At 38.0% G+C, this 25,860-nt stretch overlaps 1 protein-coding gene across 2 annotated transcripts in view; it reads left to right on the plus strand.

Moving 5' to 3' along the window:
• The window catches only part of galk2 (galactokinase 2), a 119,106-nt gene that overhangs the window by 25,463 nt on the left and 67,783 nt on the right, over positions 1 to 25,860 (plus strand). The window contains exon 5 of one of the 2 annotated variants that reach the window (XM_072565048.1): positions 15,080 to 15,223. The exons of the other annotated variant lie outside the window; for it this stretch is intronic. Within the exon in view, the coding sequence (XP_072421149.1) occupies positions 15,080 to 15,223 (144 nt within the window). The remainder of the gene's footprint in view (positions 1 to 15,079; positions 15,224 to 25,860) is intronic. 2 annotated transcript variants of the gene reach the window in all.

Below are 25,860 nucleotides of genomic sequence, written 5' to 3' on the forward strand. Positions count from 1 at the left end.
TCCTACTCCACAGCTACCTAATGAAGGAGCAGCACGTCGAAAGGTAGTACCTCCGAATAAACCTGTTGGAGTATAACCTGCTGTTGTGTGATTTTTAACTTTGTCCACTCCAGTCCAACATTGGCACCTCTACATCATGAGTACAAATAAAGTAATAGAAAATTTGCAAAAAATCTTTATACTGCAATTTAAGCCATTTAATTTGTAATTAAAATTACTTCCAAATCTTTTTTATTTAAATGACTAGTCTTGATAAACATAAGTGGTTCAAAGTGCAGTAAGTCTCAAATTTGTTAAAAATAATGTAACAAATACAAGAATTCAATAAATTCAAAAGAAGGTGAGATATAACCCATGGCATTTAAATGCCAATTCTTAACAATGATAACTTAATTGTATGTAAGGATAGACAATTAAATTGCATTCTGTAGACAAACTAAATACACAAAGTTCTTTCCATCCTTTTTGCATTTAGGAAATGACTGTTGTAGTACTTGTGGTAAATCCTACTCATGTAGCACATTGGCAGCATTAGCTAAATGTGGCTGCACACAAGATATTTTAATCTACCTTGTGCGATGAACAAGTTGATCAGTTAAGGATGTGGAAGAAGAGTTGCTGATGATCAGAATAGCTCCACAGGGATCATTTACTAGGAAAGGTGATGTTACATAACCTTCATCAAACATCAAATCTGGTCTGTCAGTTCAACGCACAACAAACATGCCCTGATTACCATGGTGGTACTTACGAAATACATTTGTGAATCACCTTGTGCCATAACAGTAATGGTGTGTCAAAGGCCAATTAAATGACTCACTCTTGGATCAATTTGGAGTTAGCAGACAATGGAGAGTGTCTAATGTGACCACAATTCTGTAATAGATTTCCATGGGCATTTTCATAATATGGAAGAAACTATTCAATCCTCTGTAGTCCTTCCAACAGCAGTTTGGAATTAAGTGATTCCACTTGTAATTTTTAAAAAATGTTTTCATGGTACATGGGCAACACATTTCTCTGTCCTGGATATTGTTTGAGCTTCATAAGTGTTGTGTAGCTGCACCCATTGAGGTCAGTGGTGAATATTCCAACTCATTCCTGACTCAAGCTTTGAAGGTTTAAAAGGATGTGCACTGAGTTGGACCAACCATAATCTTGATGGGGCTAACCAACAAAGTTCTGAATAGTGAAAATCCCCAAGTTGTTGTTGATAGGTTTCTTCATGGTGATATTTAAGGGAAAGTAACCAAGCTTATTCTCATTGGGTATATCATGACTTGTGACATGAATAAAGCTACAAATAGTCCACTCGAGTTTGGAGGATATCCAGGACTTTACCTACATTTCCATCAGTTGGTTTAATGTTGGAGAAGTATGCATGGTATATGGTCTGAATTTGGTAATGTCATTGATGGAGATGGTTGGACCAAAGATGTTGCCCTAGTGACCTTTATCAGAGATGTCTGATCTCTAACTATGACAGTCCATTACTTTACATCAAGTATGACTTACAGGCACTGAAAGGTTTTTCTTTTAATCACTGTTGACATTTTTTTCAGGGTTTCCTTTGTGCAAAAAATGATATAATGCTGTCTTAAAAATTGAGATAGTTACTCTCATCTCTGTCATTTGAAAACTCAAACATACAAGGCTGCAGATTTGGTTTTAACAATAAAGCTGAAGTTTATTACACTTGAAAAGAATAAAAATAAACTAAGCAAGGCATCTAAATGTAACATAGTTTGGAAGATTTCAAGATACGTGGCAAAACAAAATTCTACCTACTCTCCAAAACTTTACAGTTAATCAAATTGCAAAGGATTTTTTCTTCCTTGTTAAATCTGAGATTGAACTGCTTCTTGTTATTGCTTGTCTCATGAGCTATGAGGTATTTTCCCTTGATCACTCATACACTGAGAACTTATACATACTCAGTCTTTTAATAATCTGTAAGTTTCTATTCAAACCTTCCTGGTCTGGAAGTTTCACAAACTACAACCCTATACTAAGGTAACCTAACCTCTTTACTGCTCTGTACAACCTCCTTTTCGAAGAGAAACTATACTTGCATTTAACTTCAGTAAGGTCTCCTTGAAGCTTCCCAGAAGCTTTAAACTGAAGATAAAAAAGCTTCCCCATCTTAAATTTTGATACAGCTAATGACTAATGTTCTCTTGATCTGGTTGTAAACCTCCGCAGTATAAACCACTTTCCAGGAGGCCTGCTCCCTGACACATGTTGAACTAAAATCGTTCTGGAAAGATTGACCCAATTAAATTTTTAACACCTTCATGAATGTAGACTAACAACCATATGCCACTGGTTTGAAATCTATACTCTTTTTAAAAAGTATATAAAAATCACAGACCTTTTATCACAATTGCCAACTTGATTTTCTTTTTGTTTTTAATATTCTCCAAATTATTAGAAAGAGCCACATTAGCTCACATATTTCTGGAGTTAGATCCACGATTTTAATGTGACGGATGTTCACTGAATTCATGAAAACTAAAGTAAAAAAAATACAGGAACTTACTGGTTAAAAAGTGCTTTGATAGCAATCTCTTTGAGGAGAAATTTGTAATAAATTTAGAATTCCTTTGGTTTAGTCACTGGGATTGCAACCATCATATATTGCTGTGAAGTCCGTCTCCCATTGTCGGAGGAATATCCAGAGTTACACCAGATGGAAGATCATGTAGAACATAAAGAAATTGACACATATCTTTCCAAATTTCAATGTGTACTGATCAGAATATTTGTAATTAAATAAATAGTGTGGGAACACCAGCACCCAGTTGTTCCATCATTAATGTGGATTGCCCTAAAATTAAGTCTACTTCAGTATAAGACAGAATTAGGCAACCCAGTGATCAAATATGCAAAGTAACTGGTTCAGTAACTGCATATATCCTGAACGAACTGAAGATATTGCCTTTCTCAACAATGAACAAAGGATCAGCCCAGTTTCTCATAAGAATATGAACCTCCAGTATTGGATACAGATATCATATTAAGCACATTGATTCTACCTTATGTACCAGAGGTGTTCACACATAATGTTCCACTAATTAAGGGCACCTCTGATATCATATATCAAACTTTTTTACTAGAATAGAAGGTGTGAAAATGGATTGTTTACTCGAACAAGGCAATGCAAATTACTCCATTTTTTTGCTTCCTGTTTTTCCTGTCAGTATAATCAAACCCAGTGTCGTCATGGTTTAGGAGACCTCCAGGCTAAATACTAAATAACTATGTTGCCTTTACCCATTTTTAAAATAATTCCAAAATCTTGAAAATCATGTTCTGTGCATATTCCTTGGATTTTCTAGGAGAATGTACAAGTCAGGTGCTGCACAGAGTTGCATTTGCATATCAAATTAAGAGATTGGACATTGGAAGGGGGGTACAATGAGAACTTGAGAGAAACAAATGTGCAGATAGCCAGATAAAATGTCTCTTTAAATTTTCCTTATGTGATGTGGGTTTGTACTGTATTGTCAATATTGGGGAACTTGGATTCATATGAAGAAAAATAGTTTTTCTAGTTTAGTTTTTGGTTCTGATTGTCAAAAATGGTAACTTGACCCTACACAACTACGTATTGCTGAACATAGACACATTTTGTGAAAGCTTTTTGTCTTGCACTCAATAGGGCATTTCTCAAGAATACAAATTCAAAGGGAAAGCTAATTGCATGATAGATTGCTGATTGCTTGGCTAGTGAACTCTGATTGGTAGAGGCATTGCCATGGAGAACACAACTGTTAATGCTGTTGACAATTAATAGCTGGCTTTGTTAAAATTTTAAACCACGCAGGTTGATTGCATTAATAAAGATAGCTTTGCCAAAAAAGCAATGACTTTAGATATATGACTCAATCAGTTAACTGGGAAGTGAATTACTGAACATTTACTGAGTTGAGTTTTACGACCTATACAGAAACAGACAGCGAGGGACCATTAGTAGGTTGAGTATAGAAGAGATCATACCAGCAGAGGGCAGTTTTTAATTTGTAGAAGGTTCAATGCTATGCATGTTTTGCTTGTAGAGGTCCTGGGTTATGAGAACTTAAAGAAATCTTCTGGTTTTCAGACCTGAAAAGAAATCTTACTCTGTTTCAACAGTCCAAGGAAAAGGGTTCACAAGAATTAGTTGAGTAAGAAATTAAAGAGTTAAGGTAGAACTGATACTTCATTAGGATTGAATGTAAAGGATATTACTGGGAAAAAGGTTGAATATTTTTACTACTGCTTATGTTAAGATCTTCCTGAATTGTTATAAATAGCTAGGTTTTTCATTTTGTGCAATAAGCTTGTGTTCTAGTGCTAAAGGAAGATTATAGCCATACGTTAATATGTCCAGTGACTGATCACCATGTTAACCAAACTGCAAAAATAAAAAATCTATTAATAAGATTTATTAAGCCTGGTTTCACTCAATGATCACACTTGTTTTGTATTACCATCAGCTGGGATCACAACATTGGCATTTAATTTAACATTTTGGGAGGCTGTAGTTACTAAGCATTTGATTTCTCTTGGAGAGAGAACAGAACCCAAAAGATAGTAATGAATAATGTATAGAAAAAGATGCTCAATGGATCACAACTGTAATGTTTTTTGATATCACCAAATATAGTTTCCTGTCCAAACAAAGATCGCCATTTAAAATGATGACAGAAATGTATTGCTATATGCTGTAGCAAAGATTGCTATATGCTGCAGAATCATATCGTGGTACTTTAAAGTGTTGAATACAATCTGGTCCTTGGTGCTTTTCAAGTGTCATTATTCAACCAGCTGCCAAATGATGAAGGCCTGTATGGATCTGTCCATTCTGCAAAAAGCTGTCCCACTTTTGAAGCATTTCTCCTCTAGACAGTGACAGTTTAGCTGAGTTTAAGATTTCACAAAGAGGGTAATCTCAAGCTTCTCCCTATAAGTTCCAGTACTACAGAATATCAGTACGTTGTGCTGGAGGCTGCATAGTGTGGGCTTTTACAGTACAGTGACAGGTCCCAGAAGTAATGTTGAAATGTTACAGACTAAAATAAGCAATTTAAATGAAGAGTGTTAAAAGGTTCCAAGGGTATAGCCTGTTTATACTAATTTGAATTTCCAACTCCATTGGGATATGAGTAAAGCAATACTTGGCAGACCTCATTTTCTTCTGAAACCAAAGCAGTTTGTGAAACATTGCGTGATAGCTTTATAAGCTATATTCATGCAAGGGACGAACCCTGTGGATCAGCCCTACTTAGACATATTACTCAATTTTTCATCTGGGTTTGGCTACAGTTGAAGAACAAAACAACTGGCATCTATGTTTTAGCTTATTAATTTACTTAGTGCTGGCAGGGAACTGCACATATAACACTAATTTTACTACAAAAATTGTTGTTTCCATCAGGTTCACATTTTATTTAAATAGTTTAAAACTTTATATTCATTTCATTGTGGTACAATTCTATAAAATATCCTTGTTCACTTTCTACTAAAATTTCAAGCATTTTTTTAAAAGCCTGTTTTTGCCAAGGAGAACTGATTCTAAGGGAATTTGTGTGCGTATGTAAGTTGGCAATGGGCAACATTTTTGGTCACTGGAGGCATTTTCGTGTTATTATTTGTACAACTGGTCGAACCTAAGCAATGCATCTTAAGACTTAAATACCCAGTTTACTCTGGAGTAAAATATATTTCTCATAATTGTATTTTCCTCTCCAAATACAGATCCAGCCAGATTTAGGAGTTTAGCTGAGTTCTGGGAAAATAGGTCTTGTTATGAAGTAGAGGTTGACCCTCCTCTGATCACTAAAACCAAAACAGCCAGAAAGGCTTGCCTCACCTCATAGTCTGTTAAAAGAGGTATAACCTACGTCTCAGCCTCCCCGTCTGTTATAAAGTAGTGGTTAAATGAAATTAAATCCTTCCACTCACTCCATAGTTAACAAATGACAATTTATTTACCTCACTCCAAAACTGAACAAATTAACAGGACCATAAGACATCGGACCAGAAATTAGGCCATTCGGCTCATCAAATCTGCTCCACCATTCAATTATAGCTAACACGTTTCTAAACCCCATTCTCCCACTTTCTCCCTTGATCTCCTTGATACTCAAAAACTCAAGTATCTCAATCTTAAATATACTCAACGACCTGGCCTCCGCAGCCTTCTGTGGCAATGAATTCCATAGATTCACCACTCTCTGGCTGAAAACGTTTCTCCTTATTGCCGTTCTAAAAAGTCTTTCCTTCATTCAAAGGCTATGACTGTGGGTCCTAGTTTCTGCTACCAATGGAAACATCTTCCCAACATCTACTCTGTCCAGGCCATTCAGTATTCTGTATGTTTCAATTAGACTCCCTCTCATTTTTCAAAACTCCATCGAGTATAAACCTAGAGTCTTCAAGCATTCCTCATATGTTCAGCTTTTCATTCCTGGGACCATTCTCGTGAACCTCCTCCAAACATGCTCTAGGACCAGAATATCCATTCTGAGATATGGGGCCCAAAACTGCACACAACATTCCACATGTGGTCTGACCAGAGCCTTAGAGAGCCTCAGAAGTACATCCCTGCTTTTATATTCAAGTGATGTGGTTCATCACTTGTCACTGGCTGCCACTAACAAACTGAGCAATTCCTCTCTAACTACTAGCTATTACCAAATAAACAAAATCCTAATGGTATGCTGTTCCAATAACTACAAGTCCCACTTAAAAGATACAATAAAAAATTTAGAACTCAGTCTCTCAAAATTACAACCAGGATACAGCTTCCAGAATGCCCTGCACCCTGTCCGTTGATCTTTCAGGATTGTCTCCTCCCTTGGATTCTTGTGTCCGAAACGCCTCTCTCCATTGAATTCTTGTGTCAGGAATATTAGCTAAGTGTGACACTGTACCTTTAGTCAGATGATGTGTGACTTCATGAGTGCTGAGACAGCTAACCTCTTCAGATGCCAGTTTGCTATCTGCTGATTTTCAAATGCCGTCCTCTTCTATACCCAGCATGACTTATTAATTTCTTAGAATAGGATTGGTTTGCGGTTGTAAAAAACATTAGATTTAAATTTATTTGGTCCTTCGTTTCCAACTGCCTGGCTTAAATTAATAGGCTGAATTTAAACATCTGTTGGCTTGGTAAAAATACTGCTTTGTCTGCTTATGGTATAACCTTTTGAAACAAATGTTTCAATTTGAGCACCTGCAACTGGCAAACTGCTGCTCACAGACACTTATTTTCAAATCTCTAAGCATAGGGAAAAAAACTCACCATCTTTTAAAGGGACCACACAGACCTCCCTCCCCCTCCCGCCCCCCAATCATTTTACAAACACCAAATTCTAACATCCTGCCTTCCAATCCACAAATATTCTACCCAACTTTGCAACATGCTGTCACAGAATCTTTGCTGTGAAGGTGAAAAGTGGGCTTTCTAGAAAAAGCGAAAGTTATTGTAAGAATAGCTGTATTTGTTTTGTACATATACATTAGAACAGAATTATTAATACTTCCAAATTGTAAATGTACTTTACTAAGGGGAAGTCAGCTATAGGTGTTATAATCCGCAGAGGGACTGAGTTTTGTTAAGAATTAAATTTCCAGTTAATAGTTAAAAAGATTCAAGGTTTCAGGTTTTCAGATTTTTACTTTCACAAATGATGATTCTTGTAGTAACTTATACTTTAAACTACAGAAAGCAACATTTCTTTTTTATATTGATAACTCATTGTGTTCTTTGTACAATTACAGTCCTTATAGTAAACAGTCCAAAGCCACTTCCAGCTTCCAATAGGTTCACGTTTTCTGTTTTCACTGAATAGCAACTTTGAAAAATCATCTCCAGGTGTTTCCGTCAGTTTTTCAAGACATTCTCCAATCTACAACCAGCTGTAAAGCCTGCTCCAATTATTATCCTTCTGTCATTGCCAGATCAGGATAAATGTCTCAGTTTCTTTAGATAGCTGCAGCATGCGTTTCTTTGACCAGAGACTGTCTTTCTTTGGTAGCTGGTGAAAAATCTTGAGTGCCTTCTATCTGTCGTCCACACAAACTGCTATTATTTTCCACTGTCTTATTTCTCTTCTGCCCAAACACTTGGAGTCTATTTACTATTACAACAGTTCCTCTTGCTCTTTCTTCCTAAATGTAAGAAATTTTTGCATCTTGCTCATCTTGACTTAATCAGGCTTGATTTAGAATTGTTACATGATCCTTTAATTTTAACTTGAGTTTAAAGACACAGTTTAAAAGTGACATAATATTAACGTAGATTAAGGATAAAGACAATGGGAAACAAATGCATTTCAGAGATGACAATTGAGAAACAGAGAAAACTATCTTTTAGTAGTGAATATAAATGATGGTCAGCAAATTCCTATTGTATTTACAAAAAAAGTAAAAGAATTAGATACAAACATCCAGATTGTGGTCAGAAGTAGGACATTCGGCTCCCTCAGGCCTGCTGTACCATTTGATAAAATCTTGGCTGATCTCATTGTGACCTCAACTTCACTTTCCTGCCTACCTCTTACACCTTTTGACTTCCTTGTTCAAGAATCTATCTACCTCCGCCTTATAAAATATTCCGTGATACTCTTTCCACTGTTCTATAGGGAGATAAGAGTTCCATAAACTCCCAGTCTACTAAGAGGAAAGAAAAGTCTCCTCATCTCCATCTTAAATGGAAGGTCCTTTAATTCTAAATTGGTCCTCTCGCTTTCATCTCTCTCACAAGGGAAAACCTACTTTCAGTCGTCACCTTCTCAATTTATCCTCATTTTCCTGTGATAGTAGACAATGAAGATTATCTAAGATCATGAAGAGATCTCCCTGAGAGAGAGGGAACTCAGAGACACTAGTCAGTGTACAGAAGACACTAGTCAGTGACAGTGAAGAAGATTATCTAGGATTACAAAGAGATATTGATCAGTTGTGTCAGTGAATTGAGCAGTGACAGATGGAATTTAATTTGGATAAATATGAGATATTGCTTTTTGGTAAAACAAACAAGGACAGGACTAATGCAAGTAAAAGTAGGGCCTTGGGTAGTTTTGTAGAACAGAAAGACCTAGGGATTCAGGGGTAATTATTTTGTTTGCATCATGTTGACAGAGTGGTTAAGGAGGTGTTTAGCATGCTTGCCTTTATTGTTTGGACTCCATGTTTAAGTTGTACAGGATGTTGGTGAGGCTTTTTCTGGTGTACTGTGTGCAGTTCTGGTTGCTCTCTTATAAGAAGGATGTTATTACCGGAAATATTTAACAGGATGTTGCCAGGAATGGAGGTTTTGAGTTATAAGGAGACACTGGAGAGGTGGGACTATTTTTTCCACTGGAGCATGGGAGGGTGAGGAGTGACCTTAGAGATTTATAAAATCATGAGGGGTGTAGATAAGGTGAATGATAGATGTCTTTTTCCCTAGGGTGAGGGATTTCAAGACGAGGGAGCATGTTTTTAATGTGGGAGGCCAAAGGTTAAAAAAATGACATGGGAGCAACTTTATTTTACACAGAGAGCTTTGTGTGTGGAATGAACATCCAGAGGAAGTGGTGGATGTGGGATATATAAAAGATATTTGAATAAGTCAATGAATAGGAAATGTTTAGGGGGATATGGGCCAAGCACAGGCAGGTAGGACCAGTTTAATTTGGGATTATCTTCGGCGTGGACTGGTTGGACCGAGTGGGCGAAAGTGAGGACTGCAGATGCTGGAGATTAGAGTTGAGAGTGTGGTGCTGGAAAAGCACAGCAGGTCAGGCAGCATCCGAGGAGCAGGAGAATCCACGTTGTGGGCAAAAGCCCAAAATGGTCTGTTTCTGTGCTGTATGACTCCATAAGGTCTCCTCTCATTCTTCTAAATTCCAATGGGTGCAGTCTAATAATCTAGTCTTTCTTAATATAGTAATCCCATCATCCCAGAAATAAATCAAATAGGCCTTCTCTGAACTGCTTCTAATTCAATGATCTCCTTTCTGTTCAAATATAAGGACCAAAACTGTACATAGTTGTGAAAACACAATCTCAACAATGCTCTGCACAACTGCAGTAAAACATCCCTCCTCTTGTATTCCATTTCTCTTGCAATATATGACAACATTCCATTTGCCTTCCTGATCATTTGCTATACCCACTAACTAATTTTTTCATGAGTCAGATCCCTCTGTATCTTAGATATCTGCAGTCCCTCTCCATTTAAATAATTTTTAAAAATCTTTTAAGTGGACAAGTTCATATTTTTCCACATTATATTACATTTGGCAAATTTTTGCCCACTCACTTAGTCTATCTATATATCCCTTTGCATGCTCGTTATGTTCTCTTTGGAACCTTCTTTCTGTGTCACTAAAGATGTGGAAAATGTAGATCAATTAATCAATATCAACAATGATACTCATTGAAGTAGCACAGAATGAAAGGTAATTTTATTGAAATATACAAGATTCTTAGAAAGCTTGACAGGATAGTTGCTTCCCCTTGTGAGAGTACGTCAGTCTGGATGGCATAATCTGAGTAACCCATTTAAGACAGAGATGAGGAGGAGTTTCTTCTCCCAGAGGATAGTGAATTTGTGTTTTTTTTACTGCAAAAGGCAGTGGAGGTTGCATTGTTAAGTGTAATCAAGGTTGAGATAGGCAGATTTTTAATCTGTGAAGGAATCCGGGGTAATAAGAAAAAGGCAGGAAAGTGGACTTGAGGATAATTATTTCAGCCATGATCTCATTGAGTAGTAGATCAGATTCATTGGACCAGGTGGCTGAGTTCTGCTCCTACGTCTTATACTCTATTATATCAGGATTAATGAAACTTAAATTCGCGAAGTTTTTTTTCTGTTCATGGGATGTGTGCGTCACTGGTTAGATGAGCATTTATTGCCTATCCTTAACTGTTCAGAGGGCAGTTAAGAGTTAACCATATTGCTGTGGGTCTGGAGTCGCATGGAGGCCAGACCAGGAAAGGATGGCAGATTCCCTTCTATAAAAGGCCTTGGTGGGCTGGTTAGGTTTTTACGACATTCATGGTTGCCAATAGACTAGCTTTCTTTAAATTCCAAATCTGGATGGTTTACACACTGAAATATTGAGAAATGTTAGTAGTAAAATAAAAGACCTAATTGTAAATTTTCTGAAAATATTTTATCACAGAGCTTGTATTATAAACTGGGATATAGAGCGCGTTACACACTTTTCATCTGTTCATAAGAAGAGATAAACTAAATAATTGTGTTTAATTAGGTTCATCAGTTATGAATATTAGTGAAAACCTGGGAAACGTATGGACCAGTTGTGGAAGTGAAAACTTATTTATTTGAAGCAGATTCTTGAGTTATTATCACCCATTTATAAAAAAATTAATACAACAGATGTGATATATTTGAATTTTCGTGAAACTTTTCACAGAACAGAAACACTGACATCTTTAGTGTTAAATTGACAATATGAATGAAGGGATTGCTTGACAGTGCAGAGTTGAGATAACTACGTACTTCTTAAATTTGCAAGATATAGTTGGTGGCTTGACAAAAAGATTTGTACTGGAACTTCATTTGTCTACTTAGTAAGTTATTGAGATGGATAAGCTGATAGCTGCCTCAAAATTTGCCAATATATAGTGAGGGAACATGAAAACTGAGAAGAAAAATAATGGGTATTTGTTTTAAGTGTTATAAATTCCATGAAAAATCAAAGGATTGCCGTATTCGTCAGAAGAACAGAGGAATAGAAAGTTGTAGGCATTTTGACAACCAGATCCTTCAAAGTAGGATGGTGCATGAATGTAGTCATAGAGTCATAGAGATGTACAGCACTGAAACAGACCCTTTGGTCCAACTCGTCCATGCCGACCAGACAGCCCAACCCAATCTAGTCCCACCTGCTAGCACTGGACCCATATCCCTCCAAACCCTTCCTATTCATATACCCGTCCAGATGCCTTTTAATGGGTGCAATTGTACTAGCCTCCACCACTTCCCCGGCAGCTCATTCCATACAGGTACGACCCTCTGTGTGAAAAGGTTGCCCCTCAGGTCTCTTTTATATCTTTCTCCTCTCACCCTAAACCTGTACTCTCTAGTTCTGGACTCTCCCACCCCAGGGGAAAGACTTTGTCTATTTATCCTATTCATGCCCCTCATGATTTTATAAATCTCTATAAGGTCACCCCTCAGTCTCAATGCTCCAGGGAAAACAGCCTCAGCTTATTCAACCTCCTCCACATAGCTCAAACCCTCCAACCCTGGCAACATCCTTGTAAATCTTTTCTAAACCCTTTCAAGTTTCACAACATCTTCCTGACCGGAAGGAAACCAGAATTGCATGCAATACTCCAAAAGTGGCTGAACCAATGTCCTGTACAGCAGCAACATGACCTCCCAACTCCTGTACTCAATACTCTGACCAATAAAGGAAAGCATACCAAATGCTGCCTTCACTATCCTATCTACCTGTGACTCTACTTTCAAGGAGCTATGAACTCTTTGTTCAGCAACACTCCATAAATACCTTAGTGACCTAACACTAAACTCCCTTGCAACAGAACAGTATTTCAACAAGGAAGCAAATGCTATGGTTTTTAGCTTGCACTCAGAACATTTGTTGCAAGACCAGGATTTTGTAATTCAGCACATTTAGTATGCTCTGTGGATGTTTCTTTAAATTCCATGCATCTCCTTAGCAACATGGATTGTATCACCTACTTGATTCCATTTGCCAACTTATGAAGTGAAAGAAACATGCATCTCTGTGGTTGATTCCTAATGTGAGTACACCACTCCTTTGAAGAAGCAAGGCAGGGAGGAGGTGTATGCTTACACAATGGGTATAAATGGGATCTTGTTTGTATCGGATGGAATGGATGGATCTTGGAGAAAATCCCTTCATAAATAGTGGAAGTATGCATGTTGTCCTGCTTGATATTTTGTATGGTTTCCCAAACTGGAATGTTATTAGTGGATTATCATAACAATCAAAAAGATGCAGATTATCCAGTGATTTGCTGTGGAGTGAAAGTTCTGAAATTGAAAGTACTAAACCTGATGCATAGCAGGATCCATGTTATGATAGCCAAAATGACTCTGAATGAATTTGATGGACACTTCTGTCGGATTCAGAAGCCAATTAACTTGACAGCCTGTGAAATGTTTTGATTGTAGTTAAAGGTATCCATCTAGAATTAATGAATTCATTAAAATGAGCCATATGTATTTAATATGAATTTGCTAGTGCTTTCTTCACATTTCACAATGGCCACCAGTGATATGAATTTTATATATAGCATACAATTGACCCCCTTTTTTAGGATCTTTTGAGACTTCATAGGTCAACTATTATGATGTGCTCCATAGTATCTGGAATTGAACCCTGACTTAGAGAAATTGTGTGAGATCCTGTGCAGCAGCTGTGTTTGATCCCCCAGAGTATAACTTGAGTTATAACAATTCAAGATTAAAGATTCTCCAGGGGACACATTTGGTATACAAAGTTTAGCAGGACACAAACTTCTCTTTACAGTAATATAAAAGTGTTCAAATTAGTAGATGCTATATAAATCATGTAGCATAATGTTTAAAATTATGAAACAAGGTAAGTTGAAAGAGGATTTTATTTTCAAAATTGTGTTAGAATGTGGAAGAACTTAACATATTTCTTATTCACTTTAAATTACCTTTTCAAACCCTACCCTTGCTGCCTGTCTTCCCTCTCCGCTCCCATGCTTATGTGAATACCATGAGAAGTTGAGAAGTATTTCAATGGAAATATATAATCTTTTACAGTTTGAAAAGATACCAAATAGCTGTCTCCAGTGATCCAGTGATTATAGTGAACTGGAGAAACTTTGTGTTACCCAACGCATTGCTATTGTGAAATTAAACTTAACCCACCTGATGCACCATCTGTTACACATGGCTGTTTGAACATCTTTGAGAACATTAGCTGGTTTGCCAGCATCTGCAGAGAGAAAGCAGAGTCAGCTTGCAGATTCAGTATCCCTTCTGAAACATGATTGTAGCTAGGAATAACTGGAGACTGGGAAGGGGAAGGGACGGAATAATAGGTGGATCAGGAGCCCAGAGAGAGAACAGCTGTTGAGCAAACAAAAGAATGGATCATGGTAAGCCGGGGAGAGAGAAAAATTACTGATGGAGACCATTTTGTGAGTGAAAATAGGTTGGGCAGTGAAAGCAGCCCATGGGGTGTAGGGGTGGGTAAACGACATCAAGTTTTAGAGAGTACCCAGCAGGAAGTATATAAAGCACACAGTTGTATGTATGGAAGTATTTTTTTCATTATTCATTCACCGGATGAGAGCATCTCTGGCTTAGGCAACATTTATTGCCCATCCTAATTGCTCCGAGGGCAGTTAAGAGTCAACCATGTTGCTGTGGGTCTGGAGTCACTTGTTGGCCAGACTAGGAAGGCACGGCAGCTTCCTTCCCTGAAGGACGTTAGTGAACCAGATGGGTTTTTCCAGCAATGAATTCATGGTCATGATGAGACTCTTAATTCCAGATTTTAAAATTGAATTCAAATTCCACCATGTGCTGTGGCAAGATTCATACCCGGGTCCCCAGAACATCACCTGGGTCTCTGGATTAACAGTCCAGCAATAAAACCACTAGGCCATCGCCTTCCCCATAGTGCCTTAAAATCTGTGTTAGTCTGTTGTTGTTTAACACAGAATTTATTGACAATATTAATTTGATGGACATTGGCTAGAATAATAAGTGCCATCAACATTATCCTGAGTAAATTTATGATGAACTAGATCAACATATAGTACTATGATCTCTAAATTCAATTTATTCTGTTCTCTTTTCCTCATTTTTTTTGTTTATTCTTCTCAATCTCTTCCATCTTTCACTCTTTTCTCCATTTCTCCTTCTGTTTGCTATACATAAGCATTTAATAATTTCTCAGCTGTTGTAGGCTGTATTTTAATTGTTTTTACCTCGTGTATTTTAATATGTTTAATAAATTACATGTATTCAATTCAAAGTAAAAAGGAAGTATTATTGATTTATCTATATAGACACGCACATTTGTTTCATAACAAATTATTTTTTCAGGAACATTTCGACATCATTGCCAGTGGAATGAACTGTGTGGTGGATGGGACAGTCCCACCCAGCTCAGGACTCTCTAGCTCCAGTGCATTGGTTTGCTGTGCAGGTCTCGTTACAATGGTTGCTAATCAGAAGGTTCTATCAAAGGTAAAATCTGTCTATACTGTTTCATGTATCAGAAATGAATGTTACTTTTCATTGGGCAAATTTTCGGCAGTTGGCAGTTATGTACTGCTTTTGACATAGAAAGGATTCGAGAAGTATCAGGGTACAAGAAGTAGCAGAAAAATTATGAGATGAAATAAGATGATGAAAGTTTACTCAAAAGAGATTTTTGAACTTGTGCAGAAAATATGGTGGTGTATATCCAAGTAGAGTCACTAAAGTAAAAGCAACATAGTATGGATGCTGGAAATCTGAAATGAAAATAGAAAGTACTGGAAAACTAAGCAGATCTGGCAGTGGTCTATGGAGAGAGAAACAGTTAATGTTTTGAATCTGGTTCTCTAATATCCCACTGATGCACTTTATAGTAACTAGTATGGAATTTTGAGTTCTACAACTTTAGAGTATGACTTCTATTTTCCATTTTTATTACATTACCAACCATCCCCCAGTTGTGAATTATTGGTGTCTTATTGGCTTTGCTCTCAGCAGAGAGCTCCCATTTTCTTATTTTCACAGCTAACATTTTACACCAATGTTACACATATAATCTCCCCTTTACCATTATTATCTGTGTCTGGGAGATATTGAGAAGGACAATCCTTCATGGTAACCTCAGCTGGTGTGAGAATTGAATTTGTGCTGTTCATGTCACTCTACATTACAAACCAGCCGTCCAGCCAATTAAGTGGATTGGCTCCTACTTGATTTTAATAATAACTGATTAATTGAACATTAATTAACTTAATACAGCCAAATATATTGTGCCTCACAGTTTCCTTACATGATCTTTTCTGATCTTTTTCATGTTGTTAAGTGAAATAGTATCTTGATGTGATGGTTGGAAGTCTTTGATTCTGACATTTTGGCCAGGACAGGACACCATTTCCAAGACCGTAAGGGTATTTTGCTGGATTTGAGAATTCCATCTGCAGGCTGAAAACATGAACCAGGTGAAGGCAGCAGCAGGGTCAGAGGTGGCTGCAGTAGTGTTTGTGAAGGGAGAAACAGGCTTCGAGGGTTGGGGGAGGGTGCAAAATAGGGGCAGAAGAAGCCATAAGAGGGGTATAGATGGAGAAGAGGCTTGATGAGGTATGTGGGAAGGAACTGCAGGAAGGTGTGTGGAGAGAATGAAAGCTACAAGAGGTGTGAGTGGGTAGGAAGGAGGCTGTGAGAGGTGTGGGAATGAGAAGGAGGTTGCAAGGGAAGATTGGCAGAAAAGGAGGCTGCAAGAGTGATGTGGTGGAAGAAAGAGTTATGAGATAGATATGGGGGAAGGAGGGTTCTGTAAAAGATGTAAGGGAGAAGAAGAAGGCTGCAAAAGTTGCTTTGGCAGAGAGTGAGATTCCAAAGCTGTGGCTGAGCGAGGCTGTAAAGAAGTGAGAACAGTTTTATGCCTGTTGTCTTGTATCAATTCAAGTACCGTGCTGTCTAGGGAATTAATAAAAAGTGAAAGAACTATGGATGCTGTAAATCAGAAACAAAAACAGAAATTGCTGGAAAAGCTCAGTTCAGCAGATCTGGCAGCATCTGTGAAGAGAAATCAGAGTTAATGTTTCAAGTCTGGTGACCCTTCCTCAGAACGCAAAGGAAATTAGTACTTTGATTGTGTGTTGTGCTTTTCAGTTTAATAGATAGTTGATAATTATTGAAGAATTATTCTAACTCTACTTCTGTGAGAGTCTGAAATACCCCATATATAATACAAATACAGAAAGTTTTGTTATCATGCGATGACGTCATGTAACAAACAAATTAGCGAGTTTGATAAAGTAGCACCAAGAAACTGCCAAGTAGCCCCAAATCAAAATGTGGCCCTCAAGAAAATCTCAAGTGGACCCTGTGAAAAGAACAATTATTTTGACTTACAACATTTGGTTTTAAGCCATTGAAAACATTTAAACTATAAATCATCACCGCAACCAGTGGAATGTTGTTACTTTCAAGAAATGCATGCAATGTAGCGGTTAGATTTTTGTTGGTCTATACTGTCTGTGATTTTCTTTCTTAGGCAAGTGCTTGTTTCTTTCTTTTACCATTGCTTATATCAATCACTTAGCACAACTTAATTTGATAGCTTATTGGATGTTTAACTTCCTAGTTCGCTGTGTGTAAATACTTCCATGTGTTTGGCTGCATACTTGCTTGCCAACATCATTGCTGCTGCATAGCAAACCATCCTGTTGACCTAGCTCCATATTTATACTGTGCTGGAAAAAGGGAAAACTGTGTCACAGAGTTCACTGGATCTCTGTGGGAATCTTTCTTTGAGGTTGTTCAAGGCAAAATATGGGCCATGAATTTTGTTAGATATACCTCCATTAGATAGTTGGTCCAGAAGAAGAAAAAACATTTTCAGTATATATTCCAGTTCAGATTTTCATAAGTCTGACACATTGAAGAGCCATGGAAAGCTATGTATCTGTGGTGATTGACTTGTTGGGCACCCAATGTCAGAAGTCTATGGGAGGGAAAGTTTTCCTGAAGCTTAAAAATAAGTCACAGAATTGTCTGACAGAAACCTTGATACACAATTATTGTACTTGGTCAGTTGTATACTCTCTGTAAATAAGTCATATATAAATACCCTTTATTCTGAAGCTTACTCACTCAAGATGCTATTAAAAAAAATTCAACATGGTACAGGAATACCTTCAAGTTCATCACTAACTCTTAAAACACACAGAAAAGCCCATTGATCACTTATTAAAAATTCATAAATCCAAACTTAAGTGATATTAAAAACATATATAAATTACACAGTCTACAATCATACCTTGGAAATGGGAAATCTTGAATATCTTGAGATCATTTAAACTTCTGTTTTGATATTTTGCTCTTTTTCCTGAAGTGAATGTGAATAGGGCTCAGTTAGCAAATAGGGAAGATCAATCTTAAGTTTATTCACTGTCACTGTGTTCCAATGGGCCAAAGTAGTGAATTTTGGCAATGTGAAAGGCACTGCTTGAAAGGATGGTGGAAGGATGTTGAGTGATAACTTTCAAGACGGAATTGGATAATTGCTTGAAGGAAAGATTTGATATGTTAAGGGGCAAAAATATCAGGGGAGTGGGACTCATTTGCTAGTCCTTCCAAAGAGGAGAGACAGGCATGATAGAATCAATGCCGTTTAATTCAATGATTCATATTTGTCATGGTACCATCATAAGCCTGTGGAACTTATTGGAAGACTGACACTTCATTTTTAGAAAATAGCATGGAATATGGACACCTGCATTCACAAGTGGACTTCAGAAAGTTAGGTGATTTCTTTTGTAGTTTCTGCACAGACAGGGACTAAATTTACGTCTGGGCAGATCTCTGGAAAATCATTAAAATATAAAGGGCCTTCTTAAATGTTGATAAATGACCGCTCTAATTTCACTGGAAGACATTTAAAATGTCAATGACTATTAGACTTGCTTGTGCCATGAAGAAGGAGTTTCAAGTATAGACAGTCAGGAGTCTGCTCCTGGATGGAATGTTGATGAGATGTCATTTATTCTCCATTTTCTGTCAGTTACATCTGCCAACAATGCATTGTATAGACAATGGAATCCAATGATACTATAGGCACACGTGAAATGGGCTAGAGATGTCCAATATCTTCCTGTTATATTAATTTTGGTGTTGTTAGAAATAAGCATTTATCCTTTCTTTTAATTTAATCTTAGAAGAAAACTGTTGTATGTCAGTTTTTTTTTAAAGATGCAGCAGTCAAGGCATAGAGACACTCCTTTTCTAGATTACATTTTGTTGGGATCAGCGAAGAGTCATAGAGTCATACAGCACGGAAGCAGACCCTTCGGGCAAACCAGTTCATGGTGAACATAATCCCAAACTAAATTATTCCCACCTGCCTGCGAGAAAATTGGGAAATTATCCCACATCTTTTCCCATCCATAACTTAAGTATCACTCAAAGTTTGCTGGAGTTGCCGGTTTCTTTAATGCCAAATTTCTCTCCGTTGTAAGGTGCATTCTTACTACCAGGAGTTAATGATTGGCTGTTTTCATTTCTTTGTGAACTTTTAAATGTGACTACTAAAATTTAAACAATGTGATTAACCAGAGATACGGTATGTAGAAGAGCACGATGGCTTTTCTCACTCAGCCATTCAGACTACCTTTGTGAGGTTTTCCAGTGGCTTTACTAGAACTGCTATAAATTCATCACCTTGAGGTTTGAACAGAAAATGGTGATGGTGATTATGATAAAGATTGATCACTAGTTACATCAAAACACAAAACCAAAGGCTGTTTGGAAATAAATGAAGCAGTAATGTAAAAAAGATCTCAGAATTACATATGGAATATTTAATTTGGCAAAGTAGCCCAGAGTGCTTCATAGATGTATAATTGGAAATGTGGATGTTGAGATAAAGAAGCCAATACCGAGTGGGATAACCAAAGGCTTAGGAAGAAAAGTAGGTTTTGAGGAGAGTCTTGATGGAGGGAAGGGAGATTGACAGACATGGGTGATTAGGGATTTTCAAAACTTGAAGCATAGCAGTTAAATGCAAAGCTGCCAGTGGTGGGGCAAAGGAAGGCGATTTGCATAATCAGTCAATGTTAGTGTACTGGCGAGTTTGGTGGGATGGGGTTCAGGGTAATGAGTGCAAGGATTCTCAAGCTGGTGAAGGTTTCTAAAATAGGGAGGCAAAAGGCCATGTCACCATTTAAATATGGGGATAAAAAGTTATGACTTTAAACTTAGAGTAACCTGTCTTGTAAAAAGATGAAACTTTCCAGAAGTTGTCTCTGTGCTATTTATAGTACTACGATTTTCTTTCAGTCTTTTATATTTTACAATATGAATCTCATTTACAATCTCTTGGACCAGTTTCAGAGAAACATTTGCAGAATTGCTGCAATGGAATTAGTCCTAACCCCAAAGGATCATAGTGCATTGGGTACCATCTTTCAGAATGATTTATTTTCAAAGGCACATAGTGAATAACTACAAATAAATATGCAATAACATTGTTAATCCACTGCATTCTCCGTTGAAATCAAAGTGCCAAATACTTGGAACCTTTGGTATGCTGTTGCAAATTGCTGTTATGATTTGTAAAGACATTTCCACTTTCCTATTCAAGGGCATAGTTACTGCTTCAGGGTTTCCTCCAAGAAAATATATTAAATGAAAGGAAAAAATAGTTATACACTCTCTGAAGAGGAGAGACTGAGTGACAAGGAGATGATGATTTTATACAACAGGATTCTGATCCATCTTCTTTTAGAAACAAATTCCTAAAAAGGGAATGTTGTGGAATGGTGGTTACTTTGCCAACTACCTTTCAAACATTGTGCTCTAGAGGTTGGTGCACAGCCATAAATTTCAAAGAAATGCATTTTCACATGTTTCAATGAAAGCCAAAGTAATTTTCTTCTGTTTCAAACATTGGATAAATGTTACCAGTCAAAATGATTACCTTCTGGCAAAACTTAAATGGTGCTTTTCAAAATGGATGTTGAATAAAATGGCAAAGATCCTTTGCCATTGTATCAAACCTAGAAGCCTTCAAAAACAACCTTTATTATTCAACCACCTCACCACTTCCAAGCTGAGACTGTTGGGAATTCCAAACCTTCAGCCTCACATTGTTAAGTAGTTATGGAAAGGAGTCATTCATATGATGCAAGGAGGTTGATGAGGGATTGCTATAGTTTGTGCAAAATATTAAAATTAAATATTAAAATTAGTTTAATCAAGCATTGCTCCATTGCACCTGCCCCACAATCTCAAGCTGTAAAGCTCTCAAATGTCCCACAGACCCAAATCCTGTATTCTTCACTGTTGTCTTCCTTCAACCTCTGTCTCTTCCTACTGATGGGAATTCTTCCATCTGCTGTTTTGTACAGCTACATACTGTGCCCACCTCCTCCACTGTGCCATGCTGACTGCTTTCTCCCTACTTACATCAGCACTGTCTGCTTGCTTTGTGCCAATGACCCCCATGCCTACTGCTGGACTGTTTCCTTCTGTTCTCATAAGCACTGGCATTTTAACATTACACTTTAATGCATACTTTTAAAACTAAGTTTGGAATAAGCAACCAATCCAGTTCATCAATTGGAGTCTTCTATCCTGTGGAGGATCTAGTAATAGAGCTGAATGCATTCTTGCTGAGTGCATCTCACATTAGATTGACCTTGCTGGGAACATTTTTTTGTTATGCTGGCACCAATGTCCCCCAAATTAAACTGCTATCACACAAGATATCCTTCAGTATCTTTTGTCTAATGAATTATCATTATTTTATGTATCAAAAAACATTTATCAAAACTCCTCAGGACAACCTAAAAATCCACATACCTAAAATTACGTTAGTCCAATTGAAACACATTAGAACATAGAACATAGAACATAGAACAATACAGCACAGAACAGGCCCTTCGGCCCACGATGTTGTGCCGAACTTCTATCCTAGATTAAGCACCCATCCATGTACCTATCCAAATGCCGCTTAAAGGTCGCCAATGAATCTGACTCTACCACTCCCACGGGCAGCGCATTCCATGCCCCCACCACTCTCTGGGTGAAGAACCCACCCCTGACATCTCCCCTATACCTTCCACCCTTCACCTTAAATTTATGTCCCCTTGTAACACTCTGTTGTACCCGGGGAAAAAGTTTCTGACTGTCTACTCTATCTATTCCTCTGATCATCTTATAAACCTCTATCAAGTCACCCCTCATCCTTCGCCGTTCCAATGAGAAAAGGCCGAGAACTCTCAACCTATCCTCGTACGACCTACTCTCCATTCCAGGCAACATCCTGGTAAATCTTCTCTGCACCCTCTCCAAAGCTTCCACATCTTTCCTAAAGTGAGGCGACCAGAACTGCACACAGTACTCCAAATGTGGCCTAACCAAAGTCCTGTACAGCTGCAACATCACCTCACGACTCTTGAATTCAATCCCTCTGCTAATGAACGATAATACTCCCTTCTTACAAACTCTATCCACCTGAGTGGCAACCTTCAAAGATCTATGTACATAGACCCCAAGATCCCTCTGTTCCTCCACCTGACCAAGAACCCTACCATTAACCCTGTATTCCGCATTCTTATTTGTTCTTCCAAAATGGACAACTTCACACTTGGCAGGGTTGAACAGCCCTCCTCACTGTCCACAACTCCACCTATCTTTGTATCATCTGCAAATTTACTGACCCACCCTTCGACTCCCTCATCTAAGTCATTAATAAAAATTACAAACAGCAGAGGACCCAGAACTGATCCCTGCGGAACTCCACTTTAACTGGACTCCATGCTGAATATTTACCATCTACTACCACTCTCTGACTTCGACCGGTTAGCCAGTTTTCTATCCAATTGGCCAAATTTCCCTCTATCCCATGCCTCCTGACTTTCCGCATAAGCCTACCATGGGGAACCTTATCAAATGCCTTACTAAAATCCATGTACACTACATCCACTGCTCTACCCTCATCCACATGCTTGGTCACCTCCTCGAAGAATTCAATAAGACTTGTAACATTGTTTCTGCATTAGTTCTGTTGTCCTATTGATAGCCCACCCATGCCTAGAGATGTTGTATGGAGTTGCTGACACAAAATACCATTGAGCTAAACACCATGAAGTAGGACTGACTTCTAACTAATGTAAAAGGGTACTGGGGGGAAAAAAAACAATAGTAAGATAATTCCCCTGATGGATTATTCAGACTGACATGTGCATGTACCTCATTTGGATCTGGGGGTCGTTGGCACAAAGCAAGCAGACAATGCTGATGTAAGTAGGGAGAAAGCAGTCAGCATGGCACAGTGGAGGAGGTGGGCACAGTATGTAACTGTAAAAACAGCAGAGGGAGGAATTCCCATCAGTAGGAAGAGACAGAGGTTGAAGGAAAACAACAGTGAAGAATACAGGATGTGGGACATTTGAGAGCTTTACAGCTTGAGATTGTGGGGCAGGTGAAATGGAGCAATGCTTGATTAAACTAATTTTAATATTTAATTTTAATATTTTGCACAAACTATAGCAATCCCTCATCAACCTCCTTGCATCATATGAATGACTCCTTTCCATAACTACTTAACAATGTGAGGCTGAAGGTTTGGAATTCCCAACAGTCTCAGCTTGGAAGTGGTGAGGTGGTTGAATAATAAAGGTTGTTTTTGAAGGCTTCTAGGTTTGATACAATGGCAAAGGATCTTTGTCCATGAAAAGCAATAGGAATTGATAGCTGTAAGTATCAGACAGGTGGATTTAAATTTAAGGACTTTAAGCAGATACTGCTGCAATCATGAGCATTTTAATATGCATAGGTGATTTTACCTGTCATGTGTCATTCTGTACTTTGCTCAGGTCGCTTTAATAGCTGGTGAAATATGTGAAATTATATGAAATTTGTTAAATTTGAATTAACATAACTTCCTTCTCCTTTGTCGGAAGGTGCTAAGAACATCGGGAAGGATGATTAAAGTTGTTCTTGATTTTGTGCTCATTTATTATTGTGCATGAAATAGAGAAATTAGGAACAGAAACAGAGTCATAACTGAAGGGACAAAATTAAAAGTCCTACAGTATAAACAAGTGAGCAGCAAACAGGAAGACTTGGGGAAAATCACTGGGTTGCAAAAGTGGCCAGTCAAAATTTTAAAAATGTTTATTCTTGTCCTCCTTACAATTTGGCCAAAAGACTAGGCAGTCTAAACAGGCAAGCTTTGATTTGATTTTATGCAGAACTGGTTGTGACATGAGTGTAACTGTGTCCTGTTTTTTTTTTGTTAGGATGCAGGAATATAACTTCTCTTGTAAACCTAAGGAATCTTTTGTTGGGAATTTCAAACTTTCAGCCTCACGTTGTTAAATAGATATGGAAAGGAGCCATTTATATGATACAGGGAGGTTGGTGAGGGATTGCTGTAATTTGTGAAAATATTAACAATAAATACAGTGGTAGTTCAGAAATATTATATACAAGTTAAATTATTGATTCGTATCTTTTGTATAAATTAAGTGTTAGCTATATATATTTATATTATCTATACATATACATACACACACACACACACACACACACACACACACACACACAGTCAGTTCTGCTGTAAAGCAGTAGTTCTGTGCTTGTGCAATCCCGTGTTAAAAGAAAATCACGTAATAGCAGCACTATTTAAAATTTGCGCTTTAGAAACAGTGTCCCCAATTCATCAATCGTGTTACAGCAAATTTGTATTAACGAAATGCACGTCATAGCAGAATGACCTATATATATGTACATATTACATACTTTCACTGTGACATTAAAGTCAGGTGAGAAGCTATATTCATGAAAAATGTACAATATTAATTGAAACTAAAAACATTACAGATTTGGTTTGAAACAGATTTAATGCAATAATTCAAGATAATGGAAGATCTTGTTAGCTTTCCATCCCTCCAGTGTGGAAGTATGCCATTTGGCCCATCAAGTCCATACTGACCCTTTGAACAGCATTCCCCCCCCCCCCCCCCCCCCCCGCCCCAATCCTCTCCCTGTAAACCTGCATTTCTCATGGCTGATCCACTTGTTGGCATTCTGAGCACTGTCCCACCAACACAGCTATGTCTGCATCCAACCACCAGACATAATGTCTCACCGTCTTCATTTTGGACACCTGTAGATGACCCTGATTGAGTTCTGTATCTGGTGGCGACCTTTGCTCGGGACAATCACTCTTGATCCCCATAATGAAATGCTGTCCTCTACGGTGATCTTGTCTCGCTGTGTCCAAGAAAGTTTCAGTTCTAGTTGTGGTGGCCCTTTTATATCCCCACCATCACCAGCTGTTTTATTTTAGACAGCACCAGTCTGATATTGTCAATGATGACTGGAAGGATGTCCAAAAAAATGTAAAATCAGAATGGACTGTTCCAGTGGCTGCACCACCAGTGGTGTTACTGCCAACAGGAGGTGGCTCAAGTCAGTTGCATTTGTTACTTGACTTTCTGGACAGTGTTCCAACTTGTAATTGTACACACTTCGAATGAGAGCTCATCATTGAATTCGACCTGAAGCTATGGGTGGCATGGCCTGGTCCTCTTTGAATAGCCCTAGGCTATTCTGGTCTGTTACTATTACAAATTTATGTCCTTGAAAGTATTGGTGGAACTTACTCATACCAAAGGTGACCGCCAAACCTTCTGTCTTTATCTGGGCATATTTGCAGTCTGTATTAGCCAAAGTCCAGGAAGCATACGGTATTGGATTTTCCTCTCTATTTGGCCATCTGTGAGCCAACACTACCCAGATACTGTATGAGGAGGCATTGCATGTCAACACCAGATTTCACTTGGGGTCATAGTGTGCCAACACCTTAGATGATGATAACTGCTTCTGCGCTTCTTGGCTATGAGACCATTTCCAAGGCTGATCATTTTTCAACAACTGGGGGGGGGATGCTGTTCAAAGGGTCGGTGTGGACTTGATGGGCCAAATGGCATGCTTCCACAGGTTCAAGGTTAGGTATATATCAACTTTAATGAACTAATAATTCACCAGACCAAGGATAGACCTAAGCTCCATTACAGACGTGGGATTGCCTTCACTTTGTCTTCCAGTGGGTGTAACCATGTCTTGTTGACTCTGAAGCCGAAGTAGGCCAC

This window comes from Chiloscyllium punctatum, chromosome 48 (genome assembly GCF_047496795.1).
Source record: "Chiloscyllium punctatum isolate Juve2018m chromosome 48, sChiPun1.3, whole genome shotgun sequence".
Taxonomy (NCBI): domain Eukaryota; kingdom Metazoa; phylum Chordata; class Chondrichthyes; order Orectolobiformes; family Hemiscylliidae; genus Chiloscyllium; species Chiloscyllium punctatum.